Raw genomic sequence first — 18305 nt, forward strand, 5'->3', positions numbered from 1 at the left:
CATGTTGAACTTTTTCTTCCTTCACAGGAATATAGTTTGCAAATGGCAGAAGTTAATAGTACCGTTGTTACTGAATTTATTCTATTAGCTTTTCAAGAACTTCATCAATTCCAGATTTTGCTTTTCGTGTTAGTTTTAATAATATACAATACATGCCTTGTTGGGAACATGATAATATATTTGCTCATTAAGTTTGAACGTTCTCTTCATACTCCGATGTACTTTTTTATCAGTGCATTTTCCATTTTGGAAATTATATTTGTTTCTGTAATTGGCCCCAAACTCTTAGATATCCTCATTGCAGGAAACAACAGGATATCTTTTGTCGGCTGCTTTGCACAATTGTACTGTGCTGATACCACAGGGATTGTTGAATGTTACCTCCTGGTCGTTATGGTTTTTGACAGACACTTGGCCATTACTAACCCTCTGCATTATTCTACTATAATGAGCCAAGCATTTACTAAACTTTTAATACTGCCGTGGTTAGTTGGTTTCATTGCTGCCTCCATCCCAACCATCTTCACCGCTCGTTTGAAATTCTGTGGTCCCAATATGATGGACCATTTCTTCTGTGACTTGGTTCCACTACAGAATCTAGCATGTAGTGATGCTTCCATTAGCAATCTCATTACAATCACAACAGCCGTCTTTGTTGTGCTTCTCCCCTTTGTCCTAATTGTGGTGTTCTACACACATATTATAATCTCGGTCTTAAAGATCAAGAGTGGTGAAGGCAAACATAGAGCTTTCTCTACCTGTTCTTCTCACCTTATTGTAGCCAGCCTCTTCTTTGGTACAGGCATCGTTGTGTATGTGAATCCAATTGGCGGCCAATATGAGAAATTCCTTGCCCTAGTATACAAAGTCGTTACACCATTGTTGAATCCTTTTATATATACATTGAGAAACAAAGAGGTGAAGACAGTTTTCTTGAAATCATTAAGAGTTATCACTAAAACAACAAGCGGACAATGAAAAGACATGAAGAACAATTGACAATATTTTTAACATTAATATAATATTAATGTTACATGATTGACAAGAAACATATTTTATCTTTAAACCTTTTAGAGCAATCTCCATAAGATTTATGGTGATGGTTGTCCCATACTCAGAAGACCATCGTTAGCAATCCTTTGCCTCGTAATACTCAGCCTTTTGATATGTGGTTAAGAACTTTGGTGAACTTTGACTCAAATCACATTCAAATAGTAATTGGGTGCTCTTCTGGACACTAGGGAACTGATTCGTTAAGGAATGCAAGCTGAACACAATGTTACGTTTTTTTAAACAGACGGAAAATGCAAACAGGTATCCTGTATTCAACAAGGAGAGGAACTTTAAGTATAATAGAACAGACCTTAAGGGCGCTTCACTAAAGTGTGCAGCCGTGTCCCGACCCCAGAGCTTCCACCAAACACTCAAAAAATAAATACACAGTACACACAAATGGGTACGTACACTGGCGCTACCGTCTTAGACTCACAGGGAACTTCTGAAAAGAGGACTGTATCACCTCAATCCTCTCGTCATGCGAGGTACATAATACAAGAAAAAACAAAAAAGAAACAAAAGAAAAGACATGGCATAATAACGTAGGACACTTGATAAAGTCCACCACCACTATGGGGTATAAGATAATCCTCAAGAATAGGTGATGTCAATGCAAACTTCCAGTAAGCACCCGTGGTATATTCTTCAATTCACTCCCCCTTAGGGTATATGCTTACATAACAGAAGATCAATATGCGCCTGTAGGGTTGTGCTCTGCTCCCTTAACAGTGTTGCAGTGTATGTTTTCTTTCACTCAACTCCAACATGTAGATATAAAGAGAAGAGAAAGCAAAGCAACCACAATAGTGCATTATCACAAAGCACAGAATTAAGGGTTGAAGGTAAAAGTTACGGCTCTGCCCGCTGTCCTCCAGTCCAGTCTTCGCTACTGTCTTCAGCCTGGCTGTCACAATGACAGCCAGGCTGAAGACAGCGGGCCCCCTGGTATGTGTGTGCCACCGGGCCCCCTGGTGAGCCCGGGCCCGGTACAAGAGTACCCCCTGATGGCGGCCCTGTTGCCTGCTATCAAAAAATGACCCTAGTCTGTGTGTGTGTTAGGGAATTTAGGCTGTGAGCTCCAATGGGGCAGGGACTGATGTGAGTGAGTTCTCTGTACAGCGCTGCGAAATTAGTAGCGCTATATAAATACATGAATATGGCCACCGCCATATTCTATTATATCACCTGCACCAAAATGGCCGCAAATCAGGCTGATCCATTGAAACTCCTTTACCAAGATGGCCACCGCTATATCTTATCAGGCTGATCCATTGAAACTCCTTTACCAAGATGACCACCGCTATATCTTGAGTTTTATAACCACTATAATTATTGGGAATCACTGTATTCCCCACATCCCACAATATCCCTCATATTCCACCATTAATAATTGAACAGAGGACTGCCTGTGATCAGAAAATCACGCCAGTACCGTAGTCGCGCATGCGCAGTTAAACCAACGAATCGCGCATGCGCAGTCCGTCCAGCGCAATGTGCATGCGCAAAATGGCGATGCGCATCAGTATAAATACATCCCTGGTTTAGACCACACTTATCACCTCCTGAGGAAGTCCTGTTGAGGACAAAACGCGTAGAGGCTCTGTTCTAATCATTCCAGTGTATATTGGATCTCCATACCATCAGTTAATCCTATGCGGAAGACTATAGGAGGTTCCTGTTGTACCTAAGGACATGGTATATCTGATACCTGAATTTCAGATAAGCTTGTATTTTTATTACTCTGTGTGAGTGTGCATTTTATATGTTAACTCTGATTAAATACTGTTATTTTTGAAATACTACACCATATAGTGTATTATCTTCTTTTTTCTTATCCACTGAGTGGAAGAAAGATATGGTGTTTGCAGTATGCTGATGTTATATGACTGGAGTACAGACTTGCAGTTGCTGAGAATGCTGACCACATATTATTGAAAGAGAAGTGGTGATTAAGCTGTGTTCCAGTCTCTGTATTTATTATACAGATAAGCGATATAATTCCTTGGGTGTGTGTAACACTATGGTGATGGGCTATCACTAACACACTGCTCCTACTAATCCTATGTTTTTAATATTCTGTCATTTTATATATGCAACACTGGACTTATACCCGTGGTCCTAGAGGACCGTCCAGCAAGTGTGGAACATTGAACTGTTGTTTTATTTTTACTTCCCCACTGAACCTGGGTTAAATTCCCTAGTAACACACCATTGTGCGCCGTATCCTTATTTGACTTTATATATATATATATATATATATATATATATATATATATATATATATATATAGTCCCATCAGAACGCACAGAAAACAATAACATTTAAAATACATATACACCTGCTAATCATATAATCATTAAAGAAAGAGCATACCCCCAAAATTTGTTTTTGTTTTCATTTTTAATTTATTTATATGAGATACATTTATCAGGATCTTATTAATGCCTACTGTTTTTTTTTATAGTTGCTCTTTATTACAAACTCATGTTCTAGCATGCATATACGACCACTATCACTATTAATTGGCACTTACACCTTACTGATCGCTGGTGTATAGTCCATTTCTAAACATGCTCAGAACAATTTCATGCAAAATACAGCACATATGGGCGTTTATGTTCCTTAATGAATCAGGCACTATATATTAGTGGCCCCCTTAACTTACCTGAACCTAACTCATTAAGTTCAGTGATTTTTTTTTTTTCATTGCCATGGGCCCCCTTTCTCCTGTGCCCCCGGCACCTGCCCATTGTGCGCAGTTGGAAAGATGGCCCTGGTTCATTGGGGGGAAGGGGGGGGTGATCATCGGGGGGGCCCTGCCTGCTTCATTTGTACTGGGCCCCATGATTTCTGATGGTGGCCCTGCTCTCTGTATAGTATTGCGGTCACAGGAATGCTCTCTGTATGGTATGGAGGTCACAGGACTGCTCTCTGTATAGTATGGCGGTCATAGGAATGCTCTCTGTATGGTATGGAGGTCACAGGACTGCTCCTTGTATAGTATGGTGGTCACAGGAATGCTCTCTGTATAGTATGGTGGTCATACGAATGCTCTCTGTATAGTATGGTGGTCATAGGAATGCTCTCTGTATAGTATGGTGGTCATAGGAATGCTCTCTGTATAGTATGGAGGTCATAGGAATGCTCTCTGTATAGTATGGCGGTCACAGGAATGCTCTCTGTATGGTATGGCGGTCACAGGAATGCTCTCTGTCTAGTATGGTGGTCACAGGAATGCTCTCTGTATGGTATGGCGGTCACAGGAATGCTCTCTGGTTGAAAAAGAGGGATAGGCTGCGCTTCCTCCAAATATATGAATCAGCCAAATGCGAACCTGAGAGTGTATGGGGGACCCCTAAACTCCCAACAATGTTAGATACGTATAAAAATAGTCAGGTTCTGGGCGCTTGCAAAGGAAAGATATATCAATTTAATATGGATAGGTCCACAATACGCTCCGGCCGGAACGAGACAGCTTAGATGTGTTAAACAATAAACATGCATCAATTGACACTGCCGGAAACAATAATAATGGTAAAAAACACAACAAACTCTGTGTGATTGCAAATATGGTTAGAGTGCACTTGCAAGCTACTAAAATATGCAATGACAATTGATATGAACCGCAAAAAGAAAAGGTAAGGAAATATAATGTCCAGAGTTGTAAATAAAAATGTTGGTGATGATGAAAAGTGCAAGCAAAAATGAAATTGGTAGCCGTTACTCACATGAAGCAGGGATGTCTGGCTGTCTATAATGCAGACAGGCACTTAGTAGCGGTCCCAGAGTCTGTGCTGATGAGGTTAGATATAACGTTGATTTCAATGATAAAAAGCACCCAGCAGAATGCCAATTATTAAAACAAGAATGAAGAAGAAAGTTCTTCTAGTTCCTAAAAGGAAATCTTCTCCTCCTTGTTGAAAGAAAAAATGATCCCGCTCAAATAGCGTGTACCATATACACAGAATATTTCACACACTGACCTGCAGTAAGGGAAGCCCTAACCTCTTCCCTGTCTCACAGCCACAAATCCCAAGCAGGTGGGTGAATATCTCTTCTGTATAATTTTTATGCTGTCATCAGGATATTATGTTACAGGAATGCTCTCTGTATAGTATGGCGGTCACAGGAATGCTCTCGGTATGGTATGGAGGTCACAGGAATGCTCTCTGTATAGTATGGTGGTCATAGGAATGCTCTCTGTATGGTATGGCGGTCACAGGAATGCTCTCTTTATAGTATGGAGGTCACAGGAATGCTCTCTGTATAGTATGGCGGTCACAGGAATGCTCTCTGTATAGTATGGAGGTCACAGGAATGCTCTCTGTATAGTATGGAGGTCACAGGAATGCTCTCTGTATAGTATGAAGGTCACAGGAATGCTCTCTGTATGGTATGGCGGTCACAGGAATGCTCTCTTTATAGTATGGAGGTCACAGGAATGCTCTCTGTATAGTATGGCGGTCACAGGAATGCTCTCTGTATAGTATGGAGGTCATAGGAATGCTCTTTGTATGGTATGGAGGTCACAGGAATGCTCTCTGTATAGTATGGAGGTCACAGGAATGCTCTCTGTATGGTATGGAGGTCACAGGAATGCTCTCCGTATAGTATGGCGGTCATAGGAATGCTCTCCATATAGTATGGTGGTCACAGGAATGCTCTCTGTATAGTATGGCGGTCATAGGAATGCTCTCCATATAGTATGGCGGTCACAGGAATGCTCTCTTTATAGTATGGAGGTCACAGGAATGCTCTCTGTATAGTATGGTGGTCACAGGAATGCTCTCCATATAGTATGGAGGTCACAGGAATGCTCTCTGTATGGTATGGAGGTCACAGGAATGCTCTCCGTATAGTATGGCGGTCATAGGAATGCTCTCCATATAGTATGGTGGTCACAGGAATGCTCTCTGTATAGTATGGAGGTCACAGGAATGCTCTCTGTATGGCGGAGACTCTTTATATTGTATGTGTGTGTGTGTGTATATATATATATATATATATATATATATATATATAATAATTTCGTGTGATGGTGATAAGGGGGCACAATGTGATAAAGATGGCTCCATGGCACAGTGTGATAAAGGAGAAACTGTGATGGAGGGCACAGTGGGATGAAGTAGCAGTGTGATACAGATGGTACCGTTACAATTATGTTTTAATTTGTTTCAGTGAGTTTTATTTAAGAAAACATTTCATTTTTTATACAGCTAGCATGTGACAGCTGCATTTAAAGTACTTTGATTCTATGGAGGCTTATTAAATAAAGATCCTTACAAAGCCAGACCGTGAAGAATGGGGAGGGAGGGGGTTTCAGTGCGGTCTAGAACTTGTAAAGCGAAGTGCTAGCCACGCCCCCACAGTAGGTTGGTCACGCCCACTCAACTATTGACACTCCCACTTAGATGGGGAGCGCCGGTGCCCTGTCTCGCCCAGGGCACTAAAATTTCTAGTTACGGCACTGCCAACAAGAACTAGGGTGAGGGCAAGCGGTTTTGGTAATAATTATAGAGATGGGCGGAGGGAAAGGAAACTTCCATTGCTGGGCTAGTGATGCCCTAGTGGTGTTGAGAATGTGCCCAGAAACACAGTGGTTGTAACGTAGGAGCTGTGGGGGGTAAGGGTGTAAGAGGGCCATGGCAGGGCATGGGAGAATACTTATCTTAGTGACCCGACTACTTAGCTGGAACATCGCTTCCCACAATGGTCTAATCCCCGGACAGGTCCAAAAAACTGTTGCTTTAAAGACAAGCAATAATCACATATACATGTTTAATATATTTGAGTGACACTTTAATATGAGCGTAGCTTGGAACAAAGCAGATCATTATAATTATAGAATTCCTCTATTTTGGTTCTCCTTGAGAATAAGACATACATATTAGTGAATAATGTGGGTACCTTTAATATATTGTGATATTCTAACATAGTACAAATGTGATGTGATTCAGAGAAAAAAATAACATGGACCTGGACGGTGTTTGGGCAGTTACATCTTAAGAAGAGTGTTTTTAGTGTTTTTTAGCACATGCAAGGGGATTTAAAGCATATTAATGAAGTAATGAGTTTGTGTCAGTACACCTTAAAGCCACACAATTAATATAAAAGGGATAGCATGATTTAATTGGTAAGAGCCAGTGGTGAAATGGCTAATGAGCCTAAGTGATGCAATATGTGTAACTGCATTCTGCTTTGGCTAATCATCATCATCATTTATTTATATAGCGCCACCAAATTCCATAGCGCTTTACAATTGAGAACAAGCATTAATAAAACAAATCTGGGTAATACATACAGACAGAGAGATTAGAGGGCCCTGCTCACAAGCTTACAATCAATGGGACAATGGGATTTTGATTCATAAGGGCACGTGCTACATCATATTGCACATTGGTCCAGCTAGGATGCAAAGGTAAAAAGTATTGAGTGGGCTGTGTGATCAGTCACACAGCAATGTTGGTCAAAAGGTTGTTGTCTTGTGCTAGCTGTGTATAAGCTGGTAATAGGGTAACCTAGGGAGGTTAAGAGGGGGGTTGGGGAATATGATAAGCTTGTCTGAACAGGTGGGTTTTCAGAGAATGCTTAAAGGTTTGAAGACTAGAGGAAAGTCTTATTGTGCAAGGGAGGAAATTCCACAAAGTGAGTGCAGCCTGAAAAAAGTCCTGTAACCCGGGAATGGGATGAGAGTAGAAGAGAGAAGCAGATTGTGTGCAGAACGGAGGTGTCGAGTTGGGAAATATTTTGAGACAAGTGAAGAGATGTATGTCGGTGCAATTATGTTGATGGCCTTGTATGTTAGTAGAAGAATTTTATATTGGATTCATTGAAAACAGGCAACCGATGTAGAGACTGACAGAGTGGTTCAACAGAGGAAGAACTGTTTGCAAGGAAAATCAATTTAGTTGATGCATGCAAAATAGATTGTATGGGTTCAAGTCTGATTATGATAAGACCAGTAAGGAGTGAATTGCAATAGTCCATGTGTGAGATGATGAGTGCATGAATGAAGGTTTTTGCAGTGTCTATATCATATTAAATATTTGTCCAGCTAGAATGCAAATAAATTAACTCTCAAATGACCATTCAGTATGACCAGAAGTCTGGCTAGTTAAACATTCATTTGCTGTGGAATTTATTGACATTTAAGTTGTAAACTTGTTAGATGTGAGATGTGATATAGTAAATTTCCTGTCTGTGGGGAGCTTCAAATTAGATGTATCATAAAGGTGTCACAGTCCCTTCCCCCTTCCATTCACATCAGTCAGTCAGATTGCCATTTGAGCAGTTACAGAAGTGCAAATCAAATAGTTTGATGAAAGCTCAATTAAATGAGAATTTTAAAGTGCAGTAAGTGATCACATGAATTTGGCCTCATGTACAACCAGAAGGGCCGATGGCTAGATGGACCAGCCGACACTTCTTGGATTCCTGGACACCTCTGTTGCGCGACGGACAAGGGCTCCTCTGCTCCCTCCCCCTTATCCTGTGCACTGTGTCCTGCAATATGGACACAGTTTTTTTATTTTTTTCTCTGAATAGGGAGTGGATCGCGGGGAGGGGGTGCCTCAATTTTTGCACGGGGGTCGCGGGGGGGGGGGGGGGTGCCACGATTTTTGCACGGGGGTCACATGGGGTGCCGCGACATTCGCACCGGGGTCGCGAGGGGGGGTGTGGTGGTGCCGAGTTTCTCGCGTGGGGGGGGGCAGGGTTTTCACGAGTGTGGGAGAGCCAGGATGCTGGAAGAGGGTGAGAGCCAGGGAAAAAGGGGTGCTGAAAGAGGATGAGAGAGCCAGGGGGAAGGGGGTGCTGGAAGAGGGGTGAGAGAACCAGGGTGGGAGGGGGTGCTGGTAGAGTGGTGAGAGCCAGGAGGGAAGGGGGTGCTGGAAGAGGGATGAGAGCCAGGAGGAAAGGGGGTGCTGGAAGAGGGGTGAGAGAGCCAGGGAAGAAGGTGGTGCTGTAATGGGGTGAGAGAGCCAGGGGGCAAGGGGTTGCTGGAAGAGGGGTGAGAGAGCCAGTGGGGGAAGTGGTGCTGGAAGAGGGGTGAGAGAGCCAGGGGGGAAGGGGGTGCTGGAATAGGGTGAGAGACAGGGGGGAAGGGGGTGCTGGAAGAGGGGTGAGAGGGCCGGGGGGAGGTGGTGCTGGAAGAGGGGCGAGAGAGCCAGGGGGGAAGGGGGTGCTGGAAGAGGGGTGAGAGAGCCAGGGGGGAAGGGGGTGCTGGAAGAGGGGTGAGAGAGCCAGGGGTGAAGGGGGTGCTGGAAGAGGGATGAGAGCCAGGAGGGAAGGGGGTGCTGGAAGAAGGGTAAGAGAGCCAGGGGGGAAGGGGGTGCTGTAAGAGGGGTGAGAGAGCCAGGGGGAAGGGGGTGCTGGAAGAGAGATGAGAGCCAGGAGGGAAGGGGGTGCTGGAAGAAGGGTGAGAGAGCCAGGGGGGAAGTGGGTGCTGTAAGAGGGGTGAGAGAGCCAGAGGGAAGGGGGTCTGGAATAGGGTGAGAGCCAGGGGGAAGGGGGTGCTGGAAGAGGGTGAGAACCAGTGGAGAAGAGGGTGCTGGAAGAGGGAGGGGTGAGAACCAGGGGGGAAGGGGTTGCTGGAAGAGGGGTGAGAGCCAGGGGGGAAGGGGGTGCTGGAAGAGGGGTGAGAGCCAGGGGGGAAGGGTGTGCAGGAAGAGGGGTGAGAGCCAGGGGGGAAGGGGGTGCCGGGAGTAAAGTGAGAGGGACAAAGGAGAAGATGGTGCAGGGGCATAGGTAAAAGAAAGTGTAAAGGGAGAGACATCTTAAGAATGGGAATGTCAGGGAAGTAGCCATCATAAAACACAAGTAGTAAGGAAGAATGGGAATGCACAGAGGGGACAAGTGTTAAAAGAAAATAAAAAATCAAGCTTTCATACTCCATTCACTTTGATCACTGCGCTCGGTCCCTGCTCCTGACTGCCTGTGTGAGCTGACAGCTGCAGATCCCTCATTGCCCAACACGCACAGTAGAAGAACAGAACACAGTGTGCAATGTGTTTTTAACCATCCTTTGTTGAACTGGGGGCGCTACTGTGTATCCAATGACGTTTAAAACACTATGGGCTGGATTTACTAAGCTGCGGCTTTAAAAAAGTGGAGATGTTGCCTATAGCAACCAATCAGATTCTAGCGGTCATTTTGTAGAAGGTACTAAATAAATGAAAGCTAGAATCTGATTGGTTGCTATAGGCAACATCCCCACTTTTTCAAACCCGCAGCTTAGTAAATCTAGCCCTATGTATTGCTCATTATTGCGCTGTAATTTTCTTGCATATTTATCTGTACAGAGACTTTTAATTAAGAAGAAAAAGCACTGCTTGTCATATATTTTATCTGTGATTGTGTCAATAAATGGTGTATTAAGCTGCTCCTGGGACTCACACTCTCAGGGCACTACTGTATGGCATAATGTTATTTGGGGTCACTATTGTGGCATAATATGATTTAGGGGCACTACTGTATGGTATATGAGTTGTGGGCACTACTGCATGGCCAAATATGAATTGAGAGTAATATTATGTGGCATAATATGACCTGGGGGCACTACGGCGTGGCATAATATGTCCTGGGGGCACTAAGGTGTGGCATAATATGACCTGGGGGCACTAAGGTGTGGCATAATATGAACTGGGCGCACTATGGTGTGGCATAATATGAACTGGACACACTGCGGTGTGGTATAATATAAACTTGCCCAAGCTCCCACTTTTACTTATTTTCACAAAGGTAAAGCATTGGATATTTCAGAATACTGTTGGCAAATGTCGCAGTAGTGCTGAGGATCGACTTATCAACTAAAACAAGGCTATTTTCGGATCTACTGGACTGCCATCTCTATTCAGCTGTGGGACCCATAGAGCTGGACTGTCATTGTTGTTTCAACTTCTGTACAGATCTAAATGAGCTCAACTGTCAGCATACTGGACCTCGTTGTGTCAGAGCTGCAGAAACTGCCTACTCTATTAACCGCAGCCAGGGGGCAGTAAAGTATCCTTCACCTCTTTCATTGCCTTGCACAATTTGGATCAATAATTCTTACCCAATCTCTCATTACCTACCCTAGTTAATACACATTCATCCACATCTCTTACATCGCTCCATCATCCACCTATTTAATTTACACTATCGCTTTCTCCTGTTCATTTTCATTAAACTACTCTTCTCTCTCCATCATCCTATTTCTCCCTTCTCTATTATTATTTTCCCATCACTAGTTCCCTCCTCACTAGTCTGCACACATGAACTGTTTTCTCTCCTGCAACCAGCACACACATCAGCCTACATAAACAGAAATAAACCTCACACTCACAAATTATCTTTGCTTATTCTATTTCCCACCCTGCTCCTTCTTGTGGCTGCTGGTGACATCTCACCTAACACTGGGCCTCATACAATTTCCACTATCTGCTCCCTCTCCTTGCTCTGCTTCAAACTTTTCCATCCACCCTGTACTACTAATCCTGCCAACTTTAGCCACATATCTCCATCTGTTCCTTTCTCCTGTGCACTATGAACAACCAGATCTGTTTGTAACACACTCATGTTAAATCATTTTATATGAATTTTCTAATACCTCAACCTCCTCGCCATTGCAGAAACTTGGCTCCTCTGACAATCCATCCCTCTCACCTATTGGGGACTCTCATTTTTTTACTAAAATAACTAATTTCTCCTAGACTGCATTGCCCTGCCCTAATCAGGCTGCCGCTTTCCACATCTGAACACTCATTTCAGCCCTACATAATGCAGCTCCAGCTACTACATACAGTCTCCAGCAATACAAATCACAACCATGGCACACCAAATAGACCCGCTACCTGCAAAAGTGCTCCCGTCCCCATGCTGATTTCCTCCACTATAAATTCATCTTTTCATATTACAGCACTGCCCTATCAACTGCCAAACACACTCCAAATCTCTCCTATCCACCCAGTCTTCTAACCCACGTCGCCTCCTTGCCACCTTCAACTTACTTATCTGCCCACCTGCACCTCCTCCCCCTTCCTTTCTCACAACCCATGATTTTGACGCCTACTTCAAAGACAAAAACGACATCATTTGACAATATACTTCCTCATAACAAATTCCACCCACTCCACCCACTCTTCCCCCATTCACCTACACTCCCCAATACACCCTCAATTCATTCTCTCCAGTAACTGAAGATGAAGTCTTTGCACTCATCTCACAATCTCACCATACAACCTGTCCCCTCAACCATCTTCCATCTCAACTACTCCTCTCCCTTACTGCATGCCCACCTCTATCTCAACTCTTCAACTTGTCTATCTCCACTGGCACATTTCCATCCTCCTTTAAATATGCGCTCATCTCACCAGTTTTAAATAAAGCGATTCTCGATCCAACCCACTCTTCAACTACCGTCCTATCTCTTTCCTCCCCTTTGCCTCCAAACTACTTGAGTGACTAGTGTATAAATGTCAGTCTCCCTTTATCTCCACTCACTGCATTCTCAACTCTCTGCAATCAGGCTTCCACCAAACATTACACTGAAACTCCTCTCACAAAAGTGATCAATGATCTCTCCTAGTGCTGTCAACTTCACCTTAATAACATCTACCATCTTGACTACTGTAAACTCCTACTATCTGGCATTACTGACACACATGTATCCACACTTCAAGCCATCCTAATTCATGCTGTTCTTCCTCTCTCACCACTCCACATCTGCTGCACAACTTTGCAAATCCCTACACTGACTCCCTGTGTCCTCCTGATTCCAATTCATATTACTCACTGTTACCTACACAGCCCTAAACAATACAACCCATGCATACATCTCAAATCTCTTATCAAACCACTCTCCCTCCTGCCCATCTTTGACTTGTCCCTGCTGTGGTAACCACCCCCCACTCCCAGCTACAAGATTTCTCCAATGCACCCAATTATGGAATTCCCCACCTCATCCAATCCGGGCCTTTCCAACAGCCTTCAAATCTGTAGCTGTTCTCTGAAAACCCATTTTTTGTTTAGTGTTTATCTTATCCCCAATGATACTATTCACAGTAATGCACCATCACAACTATCCCAATCTTCACTCTCAATCACACTTGATCCTTTTGTTTCAGCTATGTCCTCTTCCACTTAGAATGTAAGCTCTCTAATGAGCGGGGTCCTACACACCCTTTATTTACATGTCTGCATTAGCTTTGTATACCTTGTGTGTCCCTGTTTTGTGTATGTCCTGTTTTCCCTGCTTTACGGTGCTGCAGAGCACTTTGGCGTCTTACAAATCTGCGATAATAATAATATTATTTTTCAAAAACAACTGTTGCATGGGATAATTGTGAGTTTTGTTATAAGTTCATAAACAAGAAATGAAACTTGCTTGTGTACTGTGGTGGAAATTTAGAACTGGTGGTATGGAAATTTTACAATAAAAATGTAATTTGATAGTTTTACAATGAAAGCAGTAGAAGGGGTGGAATGACAAACCACTGTATACCAGCCCAGTTCCATCACATATGTTATTATCGGTGTGTATAATCTAAATTATTACATTTATTGCATGAAAGAGACATCTAGGGAGGAACACTCAAATTATAGTTACCAGATAGAGTTTTTATCAAATTGAATTTGTGTCAGTCTAATTGTGTGCTGATGTTTTCTGTACTGTCACTAAGAAAGTTCTACAGACAAATATTTCTGTTTTTCTTATTTATGTCTGACAGAAAATATTAATACTAGTGACCAGGGATGGATTGGGAACTTAAAATGGCCCTGGAACAAATTCTTCAAATGGCCTCATGTGGGCGGGGCCAAATCAAATGTAGGTGGGGTCAACACAAAAGTAGGCGGGATTTCGAACTACTCGAATTTGGCTATAGTACCATTTAGGAAAACCTAGTTGTGATGACTTATTATACAGTGGGTCATTTCTAAAGCAATGCAGGGAAAAAGTTCCAGACCTTTGTAAAAATACATGAATCCTTTTGTGACCTGTTTACACCTCTGTGCTCCAACTTGTTTAGTTGCCTACTAACGCATCCTTCCAACATTCCCTTCATAGAGACATATCTGACTGTTAAATAAGCTTAACTATTACGAAACATGTTGGCACAATCGTATTTTATCAGTGTGCGAGAGCTGTATATGAGCACCGCAATGATGCATCTTTCCCTGACGTTATGAGAAGCAAACTACCAGTGGGCTGTTGTATGTGTGTGTGTGTGTGTGTGTGTGTGTGTATGTGTATGTGTGTGTGTGTGTGTATGTGTGTGTGTGTGTGTATGTGTGTGTGTGTATGTGTGTGTGTGTGTGTGTGTATGTGTGTGTGTGTGTGTATGTGTGTGTGTGTGTGTGTGTGTATGTGTGTGTGTGTGTATGTGTGTGTGTGTGTATGTGTGTGTGTGTGTATAAATTAGATGCTCAGGCTCGGTTCCATGAGAACTGAACACTGCATATGTTATTATCGGTGTGTATAATCTAAATTATTACATTTATTTCATGAAAGAGAGTGAGAAACACAAATTTCTGTTACCAGACAGAGTTTTTATCAAAGCAAATTTGTGTCACTCTAATTGTGTGCTGATGTTTTCTGTACTGTCACTAAGAAAGTTCTACATACAAATATTTCTGGTACTCTTATTTATGTCTGACAGAAATGACTAATACTAGTGAGATAAACAAATCTTAACAATATAATAACTATGGCGGTTCCAAAATGTAAAAAATTTAACAAAATAATATAGTGAAAAAATTAGATTCAAACCTCATAATTGCACAGTATCTTCTCTTCTCCTATATCCCAAATATGAAACATTATCCTAAAAAGTTTGTTTCCTCGTTCTCCTTTCTAGCTTGAAAATGTGCTTGTGACAAAAAAGAATCAGTGTGTAGGGTGATCAACGCTTCAAAGCAAAACAATATGAGAAGAAAAATATAGCATAGTGTGTTACTGTAAGTATACAAAAAATTAAATACGTGTTAGTGAGTTGCACTCTCATTTTATTTCTTTTAAGGAGAGAACACCATAGGGATACAATGCACACGTCTTTGGGAAGTCATCTGTGCAGGGACCTAACCACAGGTACCAGGGGTATGAACAGCACCTAAGTTGCTGACTACAGATAGCTGAAGTGAAGCGTCATTCCTTTATAGGCTTTTCTTTATGGGGTAAATTACCTCATAGTGCCCCCTGAGTGTCACCTTTTATGTTTATGTTAAATGATAACTAATAATCGTCCCTTGAAAACAATAGTTGGAGTGACCTCTCCTGGCTGAGTGGTGCAACTACAATGAAAATAAGATGTTTAGATTTAAGCATAGTTTTTAAATTGAATGCATTGCTATTGTCTTATCTATGGAGAGTGCAGACAGAACAGACAACTCATTGCACAAGATAAGGACAAAACATCATTTTTTTATTTCTTTTTAAATGTCCAGTTATTCAGTCTGATTCAAAATTTGGCAAACTGGAAAACAAAAGGAAAATAGAAACAGTTAGTAAAGGATAATAATCAGCGATTACTTATTTAAATATATATCAATTCTTCCATTATCATGATGACCAAAACTGTCCCCAGAAGAATAGAAACAACTTTCTTGTGCGTTCTTATGAAACACTTTTGTACCTGAGGACATAAAGGGGATAAATATCTCTATGGAATCACATATGTGGTCACAACCTGCCAGGAAACCCGTCAGCTGAGGCTCACATCCAATCATGTGACTCCTTATTCAGCCAGGTCTGCTCTGTGGCTTCCCGGCTAATTGAGAGATATAATGCAATTGGGCAGAGGGTATCAATCCTCTTTAAGCATTTATATTTGGATTTCCAACAGCAAAACGGAATTACAGGTAGGCTTCAAATACAAGTGGTTATTTCTAGCATTTTATTGGTAAGAAAACGCATGTAAAGTTTAATTTAACAGCAATGTTGCATTTTTCCTTATCATTTACTATCAGGATATACAAACACTCGGTATTACATTTTTTATGCCCTTTTCTATAATTTTTAAGCCCATTTTTATTCACTGTTGCAAAACCAAGTAGAATTCTGGAAACTATGACAAAACTCAGGGAGATATAATAACACAGAGATAAAACACCACCCAATAACTTGTGTGCATAAATCTGATGTTGAACAGATTATTATTAAATGGGTGTAGTACCAATTAACAGTACTGACACCACCGACACAGAGGAACGAGACATGAGGACTCCGAATACGTAGTACAACCCCTAAAATAATACTAACATTACATCAATGACAGCCGAGTCTGTCCATCGCCCCTTTAACAGGAGTTGCGGTTTCTGATGACTTCATTTTGCAGAGTCGGCAACAGAGCGAGTCGTCCCATCAAGTTATCTGCATCCTGGTTAGTAGGTTTTTTTGCAGGTCGCTGTACTACGTATTCAGAGTACTCGTGTTGTCCTCTTCTGTGTCGGGGTAGTCAGTATCGTTAAACTGACTACCACCGTATCAAACATCTTGGTCATATGTAGTAATTGGAGGATATCACCAGCAAAAAACACCACAAATGTAGCCAGGTTCAGCTACAGACAACATTGTCAGATAATTACAGCATAGTTTCCAACTTTCCATTGTTGCTCTCCGGGAGATCTCGGGAGGAGGTGTGTGGTGGGAGGGCGGAAAAGGGTGGGGCACAATGAATCGCATCATTTTGGCCCCGTCCCCGTAAAAAATTTACATTTTGTCGCAGGTGACGAGGCGTAAATGACGAGATTTGCAGTGTCATTTAGGCTCCCGATGAGCAAAATGTTAATATAAAATGCCCCCATTATTCAGAGCCAAGGCCTATATTCTGAGAATACGTCTAACAGTTCATTAGGAATTATTGGGGTAAAGTACCTCCATGATTTCCCTGGTTCTTAGTTAATTGATTGGCTTCTCACTGATATCACTCCTAGTTGTCAGGTCACACTGGTCCCTAGTTAGATGATAAACTGACTCATCACACTTAATGTTCTTTTCCACTAGAGACCACTTATGATACGTAAGCGTGTGAAGATCGGGTATCATCCCATACTTTCAGGGCTTGATTCATTAAGACACGTCCGTAGTCAACAAGGAGCGCATCTAAAGATACGTCTGATGATGAATACAGGTCTATGTGGGCTCTGCTCTAAGTGATAATACACTGCAGGATACATCCAATACATGTGGAATATAAAGTTACAAAGAGAGCAGGTGTGCACCTTGAATTGCACTGGAGTGGGCTAACGCGTTTTACTCCAGGCACCCACAGTGCTTTGTAAATGAAGTCCCCTGTGTGCAAGTGAAAGGTGCACGTTATTACTATATTTAACATCAAATTATAGTTTATTAACTGCATTCTTTTAAGTAAAACTCTCCCATTAACACATCTTAGTTAGCTGGTAAAGCTGACTTCTCAACACGTATGTTGTTTCTAGTGCTATGGAGTTTACATGTAGTATAACAGCAGTTCCACTAGCTGCCATATTTACATCCAACACAATAGCAATAATATAACACTGAAGGGTTTCACTTACTAAGCTTCCAAACTGCCAATTTCAGCAACAATAAACACTCTATGGACAAAAGTATTCGGACACTTGACCAACAGGGACTGTAATGACATTGTATTCAAATACATATATTTTAGTATGGAGTTGTTCCCCCTTTCGCAGTGAGAACAGCTTCCACTCTTCTTGGAAGGCTTTCCATAAGATGTTGGAGTGTTCCTGTGGGAATTTGTGCCCATTAAATCTGTAGAGCATTTATGAGGTCAGGCACTGATGTTGGACGAGAAAGGCTGGCTCGCAATCTCTGTTCCAGTTCATCCCAAAGGTGTTCGACGGGGTGGAGGTCAAGGCTCTGTGTGGTCCAGTCAAGTTCTTCCACACCGAAGTCATTAAACCATAGTTCTTACTTTGTGCAGAGGAGCACAGTCTTGTTGGACTAGAAAAGGGCCTTCCCCAAACTGTTGCCACAAAGTTGGAAGCATAGCATTGTCCAAAATGACTTGGTATGCTGAAGCATTAGGATTGTCCTTCACTGGAGATAAGGGACCTAGTCCAAACCCTGATAAACAACCCCATACCATTATCCTTCCAGTCAGCCAAGTAACGTTCTCCCGGCATCCGCCAAACCCAGACTCACCCATCTGACTGCTAAACAGAGAAGCGTGATTCCTCACTCCACAGAAAATGTTTCCACTGCTCCACAGTCCAGTTTCGGTGTGCTTTACACTTCATCCCACTCTTGGCATTGGTCTTTGTGAAGTAAAGCT

The 18305-nt window shown here is 42.3% G+C and overlaps 1 protein-coding gene across 6 annotated transcripts in view; it reads right to left on the reverse strand.

Annotated features, from left to right (window-relative positions):
- Nucleotides 1–15455: 15455 nt before the first annotated feature.
- LOC142109290 (uncharacterized) overlaps nucleotides 15456–18305 on the reverse strand; it is a 42518-nt gene continuing 39668 nt past the window's right edge. For all 6 annotated transcript variants that reach the window (XM_075193410.1, XM_075193409.1, XM_075193411.1 and 3 more), the window contains one exon: nucleotides 15456–15503. In XM_075193410.1, coding sequence (XP_075049511.1) covers nucleotides 15475–15503 — 29 coding nt within the window. In that variant the 3' untranslated portion in view covers nucleotides 15456–15474. The remainder of the gene's footprint in view (nucleotides 15504–18305) is intronic.

The sequence above is a fragment of the Mixophyes fleayi genome, chromosome 12 (genome assembly GCF_038048845.1).
Source record: "Mixophyes fleayi isolate aMixFle1 chromosome 12, aMixFle1.hap1, whole genome shotgun sequence".
NCBI classification, from domain to species: Eukaryota; Metazoa; Chordata; class Amphibia; order Anura; family Limnodynastidae; genus Mixophyes; species Mixophyes fleayi.